The 12,097-nt window shown below is 39.9% G+C and overlaps 1 protein-coding gene across 5 annotated transcripts in view; it reads right to left on the bottom strand.

The window, feature by feature from the left end:
- The window catches only part of CARMIL1 (capping protein regulator and myosin 1 linker 1), a 347,708-nt gene that overhangs the window by 26,199 nt on the left and 309,412 nt on the right, over window positions 1-12,097 (bottom strand). For all 5 annotated transcript variants that reach the window (XM_055264247.2, XM_055264246.2, XM_055264241.2 and 2 more), the window contains 2 exons: window positions 11,843-12,039; window positions 300-412 (listed from right to left, as the gene is read on the bottom strand). In XM_055264247.2, coding sequence (XP_055120222.2) covers window positions 300-412; window positions 11,843-12,039 — 310 coding nt within the window. The remainder of the gene's footprint in view (window positions 1-299; window positions 413-11,842; window positions 12,040-12,097) is intronic.

Genomic DNA, 12,097 nt, shown 5'->3' on the forward strand with positions numbered 1-12,097 from the left:
ATAGGTATCAAACTGGAGCATGCCTCAGCATAACCTGGAGGGCTTATTAAAATACAGATTGCTAGGCCCAACCTCCAGAGCTTTTGATTCAGTAGGTCTGGGGTAGGAGTTTGAGAGTTTGCATTTCTAATAAGGTCCCAGTTGACACTGGTATTGCCAGCCCAGAGACCATATTTTGCAAGCTGTCAGAATAGTAATTTCCATATATAAAATGAAACAGTATACTAAGTTTAATTGCAGCTGTTAGTAATTTAAATATGAATTAAATAGCATGATTAGTGAAATTACTCTGAACTCACTTGGAATCCATTTTGGTCACCCTCTTGGTAAAAAATTCATCTACACCTTCATCCACTCTCCCCGTGAGACCATTCTGTTCACCATCTTGGGAGACTATGTTGGCAGCACAGACCTGCAAAACAAACAGATGTGATGTTAATTCACATGCACCTTGATTTAGCAAACATTTATTACTAGATTTAAGACACTGTGATTAAGGGTTATGGGAGGGACAAGGCTCACTAAAATACGGACCACGTAATCCACAGGAATAGAAGCCATATGTACAATCATAACATAGACAGGAAGAAACAAAAGTGAGGGATGCAGTATAAACACCATGCCTTGTGGAGGATTCATGCTGACTGGTGCATTAGAAGCTTGGACCTAACAGATACGACGAGTTGAGTGTTTCTAAAGGCAGAGAAAGGCACTGCAGGCATGTGGTAAGGGGAAAGGGAGTGCATGGAGAAATGAAACACGCACTGACTTCTGAGAGTGGTGATAACTCCAGGGCCCTGAGGTGTATGGGTGAGGCTGGCTGCTAAGGATGGAGCATAGCAAATGCTAATACTGGTTGCCCCTAACCCTCTCCCCTGCCTACTTTCTTTCTTGCTGGAAGAGCCCTAGAGTCAGATTATGGATACTGATTTGCTTAAGCTACAATCCCTTCCTCTTGTCTGTGATTAATAGGCATAGGAGTGGGACATAATCCTGGTGTGTGAGATACAAGGGGAAATTTGCTAGGGACCTCATGGGGGCAGGTTTTGTCAGGAGGAGAGAATGTGTTTTTCCGCAGTTATGTGAGGGAGATGTGATGTCTGAGCGGCGGAAGGCCACTGGCATTCACCAAATGGGGACGCCCAAGGATAAAAGGCCGCACACTGGTTGACAATAACAAAGCAGAAAGGGGAAAGCACCTGGGTACCTGTGCTCTGCTGCTGAATAAGCCACACCTGGATCCTGAGGCTTCTGGATTTTTTGTTAGGTGAGAAAATAAATATTTCTCATTGTTTAAGTCACTTTTGAGTGAGTATTGAGTATTTCATAATATCCAGTTGAATACTTTCCAACTAGTAATACAACAACCCATAAGGAACAGCCTTGAGCCTTATGCTAAGGAAGAAGGAACTTACTCCTTAGATGATAGGGAGCCACCAACGCAGCAGCATGGCCCAACCTGAATTCTGGGGAGGTAATTCTGGGGCAGCATGAAGGACCAATTGGAGACGCCAGAGAATATAAGTAGGTAAACCTGTTCAGGAGCTGAAATCAAAGACTCTTGAATAATTTAATGTAATCTGGAGGTGATGAGGAACTAATGAAGTGGAGAAGTGAGAATGGAAAGACAAAAGCTGCCCAAGATATGGTCAAAGTTTCCAGGCTAGGTAAATGGGGACATGGTTCTGGGGAACATGTTACAAATATCATATCTGGGGAAAAAGCTGTGTCTTATCTTCTTGTTTGAGGTATTGTGGGAAATTCAGAAGCAGGTGTCCAGCAGGCAGCCAAAAACTCCGATCTTATGAGAGAGGCTGGTGAGAAGCTATCAGAAAGCTATACTAAGTTAGCATGTCTCTTTGAAAGGACAACTCATAGTAAGCTTAGTCAGATGCTTGATTTGTGCCTGCAATGTATATTAATATTTCACAGATGGGTTGTGGATGACTGAGAAAGAGCATGCATCTTGCCCATGCTGTTGGACACAAGGACAAATTCTCATGTGGTTGGGATACCTGGTCTAGACGTCTTGCCATAGAGCGGTGGGAAAGCTATTTCCTGTAATCTTGATTTGCAAGTCTCAAGATGCCTAGGGGGAACATGGCTTATGTCTGTATGGAAATTGTTTAAAAAGAAAAACCCTTGAACAATCATTTACTTCATTCATTGGGAAGCTCTCATTATGAAAATGAACTATGTGTTTGAGTTCATGTTTGCAACATGCTGAAAAGTGAAGAGACAACAGATAATAGACAAAGAACCCTATGAAATAACAATTACACCTCTCATCTGAATGGTGCTTTATATTGGAGCAAGGTTTTCCTACGTGTTGCAAAAGAGCAGACAATCAGCAAAGTTCTATAATTCCGTTATGCAGAGAAAAAAGCTCACTGAATAACTTTTATTTTGATTACAAAAGATAAAGTAGTACAGAACTTGCTTTTATTATATTATTTTTACCTTTTGGAAAAGAATTGAGGATAGAATCTCTATAGCAGTAATAGTCCCTTAAGTTAATATAGTTCTTGACAGTTTACATGTGTTTTACACATTATTATGTCAACCTTACGTCTACCCTTTAAACTGAAAGAGATAGTACTATCCTACTTTTTGGTTAGTCACAGATCAAACAGTGGCTCAGAAGGTTAGGGGCACCCATACTGGTCACCTGATTGATGGATGAAGAAAGATGTGACCCCAGGACATAGGGTCCTAACACAGGGCTTCCTCCCAGCTTCCCCCAATGATTCCTCTTTCCATTTTGAAAAAACAAAAAAACAAAGTTAAGTTTTACTTGTATAATTTCTCCCCTCAGGAAAAATTTCTCTTTTCCTGCTTGGAAACAGAAGTCACAGCCGGCACAAAAGGTTCTCTGGGAATGTGGGGTACATCAATGGGTTTCAGAGATGGAGGCACAGAGCTGAACAAAACAGTTTGTTTTCCTGCAGGACAGGCCAGCTTTTAGGGCTGGACTGGCCCCTACAGATCCTCCAGTCCAACCCTGTCATTTTAGAGATAAAGAGACAGAGAGCAGACAGGTTAAGAGAAGTCCAGTATCACTGGGAGATCTTCCATGAGACATGGTTTAAAATGCATCTGTTAAAATAGGAAGCAGGAGGTGGCATCAGCCTAAGTGAAGAGCAGTAGAAAAACTGAAGACTGAATTGAAATGCAGTTTGCAAAAGAGTTCAAGGTCAAATGCACATGCTGTTTCAGTTCCTTTTCTAACAAAAGCAAAGGAAAGGACAAACAGTTATCAGAAGTTCTCAAAATCCCGTTTGCTTTTGGTCTTTTCTGTGAAAGAGAATACATTTCAGACTGAAAAGGGTAGCACAGCTGTTGGAAAGGGAGGGAGCAGAAACCTCAGCCATGAGCCTGGGGCCAGAACCCACTGCATTTGCACTCAGAGTAAGGCTTTTACAAATAAAATCAGGAATCGCTGTTGTTGATATTTGATAAAGAAGGTAGATTTTGCACCTCCAGTGTTTAAGTGCCAAAAGGATAATTCATGAATGCTGAGAAAATAAGTTGGTGATCGTGAGGACTAAAGACAATTCAGATCACCCTCTGTTTTCCCTCTGCCAGGATTATCACAGTGAATACACCAGGGAAAGACAGTAGGCGGTGCACCTGGATTTTGATGCGGCAGCTGCCAAATCTCTCACAAGGTCTTTATTGGCTGGATGGAGAGGAATGGGCAGGAAGTAAGGACAATTAGGTGCATTAGTAATTCTTCAAACAAATATACCAAGGAGTGCTAATTAGTGAACTGAATAATCATGGAATGTTATGTGCATATATTAGAATGTAAAAAACATGGAAAATTAATTAGCTAAGCAATCAGGAAATAAGGAACCCAAAGGAAGTAAAATGAAAAAAATATAATAAAAGAAAAAAATTAATGAACTTGAGAGGATTGATAAAACAGTTGACTCTTAGAAAAAGACTAATAAAAGAGATGACAACATGAAGAGAAAAGGCATTAAAAATATGTTAAAATGAAAAAGGGGACACAGCTATATAAGAGATTAAAGCTATCAGTATAAGAAATTAAAAACTTAAAGGAATTCTATAAACAATTAAATGAACAATTAGACTAAATGGAAGATATCCTAAAAATATATAAATTACCAAAATATCTTAAGAATTAGGTAACCTGAACAGATCTACGACAAAAGAAGTAAAACCCTTAGTAATATATCTACATACAAGTATCACATGCACGCAAGCATATAGACAACACTTAGGGCCCAGATGGCATCCCAGGAGAGGAAGAGACAATCTCTATTATATGTAAACTGTTCCATATAGGAGAAAAGAAAGAGCTTCATCAATTTTATGAAGATATTATAACTTTGAAAGCCAAACTAGATGGATGGTTTAGACAAGAAAATAAACATGTTAAGTCCCTCTCATTTATGCATATAGATGCAAAAATTCTCATAAAATATTAGCAAACAAAGCCTAGTAGTGTATTAAAACAAAGCAAAAAATCATGATTAGGAATGTTATAACACTAGAAAAAGTATGTTACTGAGATTCACCCAAATTTCACATCAAAAAAGAAAAATTATCAGTCTCAACAAATACTGGAAAAAAAAAGAATCAAACTACCATTCATTCAAAAACAAAATTAGCAAAATAGAAGAAAACTCTCTCAACTGAATAAATTATAGCAGAAACTGCTTCGTGTCTATTTAGTGTCTATTTGCTCTTGTTGACTCAATACCAAAACCCTGACTTATCTGGAGTATCGATGTGACCAACTGGCTATTTATCTTCCTAGATTTTCTTGTAGCTGGGGATGGAAATATGGTTCATTTCTGGCCAATAAGATGCAACTGGAAGTATACTAGGACTTCTGGGTAGTTTAGATTCCCTGCTGCATGCACCCTCTTTTTCTCTGTCTGAAATATGTGTATAAAAACAGATTATAGACCTTGCCTGAGAATAAGATCAATAACAGTCACCAGGATGATACAGCCATTTTAAAGGTGAATGCAACCTGTGGTTGAATAAATAGAAGTTTCCTACTTAAAAGGAGAGGAGCAATGGGTCGGGTGTGGTTACTTGCACCTGTAATTCCAGTACTTTGGGAGGCTGAGGCATGTGGATCATATGAGCTCAGGAGTTTGAGACCAGCCTGGGCAACATGGCAAAACCCTGTCTCTACAAAAAATACAAAAATTAGCAGGGTGTGGTGGTGCGCACCTGTAATCCCAGTTACTTGGGAGACTGAGGTGGGAGGATCACTTGGGCCTGGGACGGGGAGGTGGCAGTGAACCGAGATCGCACCACTGCTCTCCAGCCTGGGTGACAGAGTGAGACCCTGTCTCAAAAATAAATAAAAGGAGAGAAGCGATATGGCAGATCTTACTAAATACTCTATTTTGTCTTGGGTGCCACACTGCAATTTATTCAGAACAGAGTAACAAGACTTGTAAATGGATTCTGGACAATTTCATATGAAGAACATCGAAAGAGCTGAAAAATTAACATTTGACCCACAAATATTGTTAAGTCTGCTAAGTAGAAGAGATTGGATACCACGTGCCACTCCAGAAGACAGAAACAAGATGGCTAAGTTCAAGCTATACAGTAAGAGTTTTCGCAACACAAAAAATAATTTGCTAATAATTAGAGCTTTAAGAAAATGGCAGCTTCAGAGAAAGAAGTCATTGTGGATGGACTGGCCAATCAATGGCTGTGTAGGGATTTTTAAGCACCTGATGAGGGACTGGACAAGATGACTTCAAAATCCGTTTCAGCCTTATGACACCATGATTCAATGCATACAGGAGAAAACCTATTACCCAGGAGTTAGTCCATTTTAATTTGCGTTGGTTTGTTGCATCACTGGGCCGACTAGTGTGGGGCTATGCCCTATGCCGAGAATATATGGCAAACTGACTGATACTGACATATCACACAAAGTGAAGCCACTGCATGGCATAATATTTCAGAGAATGATCATGGACAAATCAGTTATCTGCCCTGGGCTTCCTATTCCCTTGAATATTGAGTAATCTTTAAAATTCCTTCCACTAGGAGATTATTCCAGTTAGTGGTAGAGTCAGCACTATATCCCAGTCCAGTGTTCTTTCCACTCCTCTATGCAAATTTTTCAATGATTTTTCCGTAAGGGAATACTTTTCACCTATAGTTATGTTAGGAAAAAGTAGAAAGAAGCAATAGCTAACTGGCAGTGGATGAGTGAGTAAAAGCATGCCTCCATCCCTGTTGGGTGTCGTGGTTAGAATGCTCACTTGCAGTTAGGTGGCCACGTGGCCAAGTTCTGGAAAGTGGTATTCAGATGAATGTGAAGCTCATCCTTTCAGACCTGGCCCTTAAAACCTCAGGGGTATGAGCCTTCTTGCTTTATGTCATCCTCCAGCTGAATGCATATGACTTGAGGGACCAAAAAGGAGGGTAGAGCCACAAAGTAAAAGTAGCCTGGATCCCTGACAACTGTAGCATCCCCTGGCCAGAAATACCCACAATGGACTATGATATGAACAAGAAATAAACTCCAAAATATCAGAGATTTAACATAGTAAAGGTTTATCTCATATAGTAGCTAGTGTCACCCCACCTAATACAGCTGAACTTCAGTATCCGAGGGGGATTGGTTCCAGTACCCTCGAGGATACAAAAATCCATAGATGCTCAAGTCGCTGCTATAAAATGGCATAGTATTTGTATATAACCTTCAAACATCCTCCTGTGTGCTTTAAATAATCTCTAGATTACTTATAATACCTAATACAATGTAAATGCTACGTAAATAATTGTTATACTGTATTTTAAAATTTATATAATTTTTTAATTGTTGTGGTTTTTTTATTGCTTTTTAAATAAATATTTTCAATCCAGCGTTGGTTGAATGCTCAAATGCAGAATGTGTGGATATGGAGGGCTCACCGTACACTACACATTTTCTCCCTTTTCTCTGTTGTAGCTGGAACATTCTAGTACCTGAGAAAATGGCATTTCCACTCTTAAATTACCCATGTGATATTCTTTTCCCAAAAGCAAAGACTTTCTGACAGTCAGCTCAACTGAGGAAATAATTTTTGAATAAAATTGTATGTAAAGTTAGTTAGTTTGTTTCTTAGTAAACATGGGTAAGAATCCCTTTGAATTAATGAGGGTAAATGAGTGTGGTATTAAATCGGTTTCCAGGAATTTTTTACTCTTCCTCCTCCATTTAAGTGCAGAAAAGGGAGAATAGGTACAAAAGCAAAAGCAAATATAAGATTTATATTGTAAAGATAACTAATTAAAATGGAAATACTAGCTTTGAACAACAATGTTTTTAAGGAAAGGATGGCGTATTTTTATCCCATTTATTTCTTATGACAACTCAACAACGTAGGCAACGTTGGTATTTAGAAACACGTTGGCTCAGGTTTTTTAAAAAAAATCCCACAAGCCTCTGTCCAGATACACACTGCCAGGGAGTGGGAGAGCACACTGGCTAAGCCTAGCATCCTGCTCTTACTACTACAGTAGAAGGTTAAATTCTATGGGCTAAGCAGCTATAATGTAATTTTTAAGAATTCTTTTATCTACTTAAGTAAAAAGGAAAAAAGAAAGAAACATTCTATCTCTTGTTACTTTTTTTAAAAAAATCTTTTTTTTTTTGTTTTTGGAGTGATAGAGGTGGAATTAAAACATATAGCTGAAATATCTATATCCATTGTTCTTAAAATGACTGTGGTTTGATCTGAGGTTACATTTTTGTGCCTAGTTTCTTTTTTTAAAAATAGGTTATCTACTCTTCATATTACATAAATATCTATTTGTACATTTTTGGCACAAAAATCAGTCATTACAACATGTTTGACCTGGAAGAAACTGGCATGCTGGCATTTAACTCAGCCTTGGCGTTGAGAATTCTGACACCTGGAAAAGTTCACTTGAGGCATTAGGGTTCACAGACAAACTCTAGAAAAGCTAAGACAGACTTTGGATGAACTGATTTTACTGAATCCTAGGAAGAAAAACAACGATAGTTGTTAATAATTGTTCTTACTGAACAATAATAATAAAAGTAAGCCACAGCCTCCTCATTCTTACCTGAAAAATTTAAATAATGGTGCCTGTGTGGCAGCTTCACAGGGCTGTTAGACATGAAAGCACTCTGGAAATTGTAAGCAGCGTGATATCATAAGGTAATATATTTTCACTATGAACTCAAGTAAAGGTGTGCTAATCCGTACTCCTCAGTCCACCAGTACTCTGGGAAAAAGCCAGATCTATTTAGACCTCTGGCCATAATACATTATTTTGGGACTTACCTTTGTGTTACACAGTCCCTACGGGAAAAAAGCCTAGAGTATGCCAACCCTGTGAGTCCTGGCTTCATTGTGGACAAAGGTGAAATCTCTCTAGAACAGATTGATGAGGCTGGGACATGCTACCCCAAAATATGGCGCCTTGGCATTTGAGGAAATAGCAAAAGCAGGAAGGTCATTCTCATCTTCCCCTTGCCTTTTTCCCTTGAGGCAGGTCATAAAAGTTTCATTGGAGAAATGCCCTCCCTATAGGCAGATAAAAGAAATGTCCTCCCTATAGCCAGAAAAAAGAAATGTCTCTGAAGACATGGGGAGAGAGAAAGAGTCTGAACAAACAGGCCTTGCTAAGTGCCCCCAGTTTATTACCATTAGATCATACCCCCTTTGTCTAATCCTACTTCTCTGTAACTAACCAATTCATCAAACTTAGCATAAAAATACAAAGGTTTCTCCTGTTTCTTTGAGTCTGCATTTCTGAAGGTTCCCATGTCACATAAAACTTACATTAAATACATTCTCTTATGCTTTTCTCTGGTTGACCTGTCTTTTGTTACAGGTGCTTCAGCCATGAAACCTAGTGATACATGAGAAATATCTGTTCTCCCTTGCAATATCTAGTATGCACCTCAAATAGGACTCTGTCACAGCTTCCTTCCCTTCTTTTCTATTTTTCAAACATTTAAGGAGAAAAGGCTGGCATGGTAGCTCATGCCTGCAATCCCAGCACTTTGGCAGGCTCAAGCAGGAGGGTAGCTTGAGGCTAGGAGTTCCGAAATCAGCCTGAGCAACATACCAAGAGCCCATCTCTACAAAAAAAATTATTTAAATAATTAGCCAAGCATGGTGGTGTGCACCAGTAGTCCCAGCTACTCAGGAGGCTGAGGTGGGAAGATTGTCATTGCTTGAGCCCAAGAGTTCAAGGCTGCAGTGAGGCATGACTGTGCCACTGCACTCCAGTCTGGGTCACAGAGTGGGACCCTATCTCAAAAAAAAAAAAAAAGAAAAGATAAAAGTACACAAGATTATCTCTTTCCATGAGTCACCAGTTTTATCAAGGATAAACTTAAGCCATTTCGCAGACAAGTTATATTGCTAGTGTTATTCCATATGGAAAGAGCCATAGAGAAACCATTTATTCAGTAACATCCTAGAACCTGAAGTGTGGGTTGTTGGGCGGGGAGGGGGGGGGTGTCTTTTTACCTATCTACAAAAGTATTTCCTTTATTTTAAAAAGAGAAAGAAAGGAAAGTATATCCCTATAAGTATATGTAATAATGGACTAAAAAAGTTAAAAATCAGTAAATTAGAAAACAACAAACTAGAATTTTTTTTGTGTTTTGAAACGGTGTCAAGCGATTTGGATTCAAATGAGAGAAATTAACCAAACACAACAAAAGCCTGATCTAAAGTGAGGAAATTATCAACCAGGCAGGTAAGTTATTGTGACCTTCATCCATCTATGTCTCCAGCTATCCACCTACTTATCCTATAAGTATTGTTGAACCCCTACTATATTCAAAACCCAATGTAAGCACTAAGCATATTACCATCAATAATAAATCACAGGCCCTGCCTACATAGAACTTAGAGACAAGGAGTAAGCTGAGAAAACTCTGTGTGATGAGAGCTGTGACAGAGTAAGCATCAGGCACCGGAGGAGGTGAGGCCTCCATGGAGAGTTGCTCAGGCTGTGCACTGTGCACAACCAGGCTGTGAGAACAACTTCCCTGGTGTCATGTGACCCTAGCTCTGTGGGAACACAGTGGGAGGGGTAAGGAGGGCTTCCTGGAAGAAGCTTTGCCTTCTTTAGAAACAACTATGATCTAATGGTAATAACCTGGGGGCACTTAGTAAGGCCTGTTTGTTCAGATTCTTCCCTCTGTCCCCAAGTCTTCAGAGATAAGGACATTTCTTTCCTCTGGCTATACAGAGGGTACTTCTTGAAAGAAGCTTTTATGATCTGCCTCAAGGGAGAAAGACAAGGGGAAGATGAGAATGACCTTCCTGCTTTTGCTATTTCCTCAAATGCCAAGGTGTCACATTTTGGGGTAGCATGTCCCAAACTCATCAGTCTGTTCTAGAGAGATTTCACCTTTGTCCACAATGAAGCCAGGACTCACAGGGTTGGCATACTCTAGGCTGTTTTCCCTTAGGGACTGTGTAACACAAAGGTAAGTCCCAAAATAATGTATTATGGCCAGAGGTCTAAATAGATCTGGCTTTTTCCCAGAGCACTGGTGGACAGAGAAGTATAGAGAAGTGGATAGTTACAGAGATGTAGTGGAGATGTAAAAAATCTGAAAGTAGTTCTCAGCCCAGGAGATGGGGGGAGGCAATAAGAAAAGGGCTGCAGCATTAGAGGGCTGGAGCTCAGGATGGGAGGTAGCCATAGCAAGGAGGAAGAGGGAGAGCTGGTGATCAGGATCATATTCAGCTTTCTAACCTGTCAACTGATGACGTCCCAAGAAAAACAGGGGATATGAGAAGGGCAGGCTTATAGGGAAAGGTGGGATCTAAGTTTCAAATTTTTGAGCCCGAGGTACTAATTCAAATTTAGGAGGCAAATCTACAGTCAACAACAGAGACTAAAACCATGAGTTCAGATGACATCACCCAAACAATAAAAAACTTAAATGGGTCTGGCAGGAAAACTGAAAGGACACTACTGGAGAAGTAGGTGGAAAAGAAAAGAGTGTGATGACCGGGAAATCTTCTGTCGGGAATGACAGAGCTTTCTGTGTCAAGGAACTGCTGAAACATCAAGTAAGATGATGGATAGCTGAAAAGGGTCCACAGGATTTGGTGTGGAGTGACCTTGGGAGGGTGGTTTATGGGGTAGGTAGATATAGAAGGAAGATTTTGGTAAATTGTGGAGTGACAGGAAGGTGAAGAAGAGAGACAGTAGAGACAGTTGGCATAGGCAAACTTTTTCAAGAAGTTTAGCTATAAAGGAGAGAAAAGACATTAACCAGAGAGAGACATGGGTAAAGTACATTAAGGCTCATCAGCACCCACAATTGAGTCTTCTACTGGAGTAGAAAGAGCAGGATGTCAAGAGTCACACACTGGGGCTCCCACTTAGGGCTCTTCTCCAACACTTCGGTTACATCAGTTTGTGGAGGGGGGGATGCATGTGTGCACTCCAGAATCAAACAATTTTTAAATACCAATTAATTCTTTTGGTACTTGTATCTTTTTTGCCCAGACACTGTAAAATGCTAGAGACATTTATCTAGAATAAGGATTTCCTATCCTAGATAATCCTTATCTATCTAAGGATTTCCAAGGGCAGCTCTGTTCTGAAGAATTGGAAATTTTACAGCATTGTCTTCTCCACAATTATGTTGTTTTAGTTAAGTGACACAATCTGTTCATTCTCCAAAATTATTGAGCACCAAGTTGAGATACTTTGTATATCTCATGCAAAGAGGTTCTAGTCTTCTTAAACATAGTTTTCATGTTTGTGCAAAGCGCTTTAGCAAGACCCTCCAACTTTCCCCAAAGAAAAGGGTGTGGGAGAGATGGGGCCTCTCCAGTCCACCTACCGCTGCTTGGGTGGGTTGCTGCTTCTTATTCCTTTTTGGCCTTAACTTGGTAAAGTGTTCCAGCTTCTTCCCCTCTTCGGAGGGCAACTCAGAGATAAATCCCGAGCTCCGCTTCTCCTGTCTGAGGGATGGGAATGGCGGGTCTTCGATGTGAATCGGTACCTCTTCCAGCGCTTTATCTAGATCAAACTCCATTTCTAAAATTAAAAAAAGAAAGAAAGAAAAAGAAAAACAGCCCAAGGCCAAAGCTTAATG

This window comes from Symphalangus syndactylus, chromosome 23 (genome assembly GCF_028878055.3).
Source record: "Symphalangus syndactylus isolate Jambi chromosome 23, NHGRI_mSymSyn1-v2.1_pri, whole genome shotgun sequence".
NCBI classification, from domain to species: domain Eukaryota; kingdom Metazoa; phylum Chordata; class Mammalia; order Primates; family Hylobatidae; genus Symphalangus; species Symphalangus syndactylus.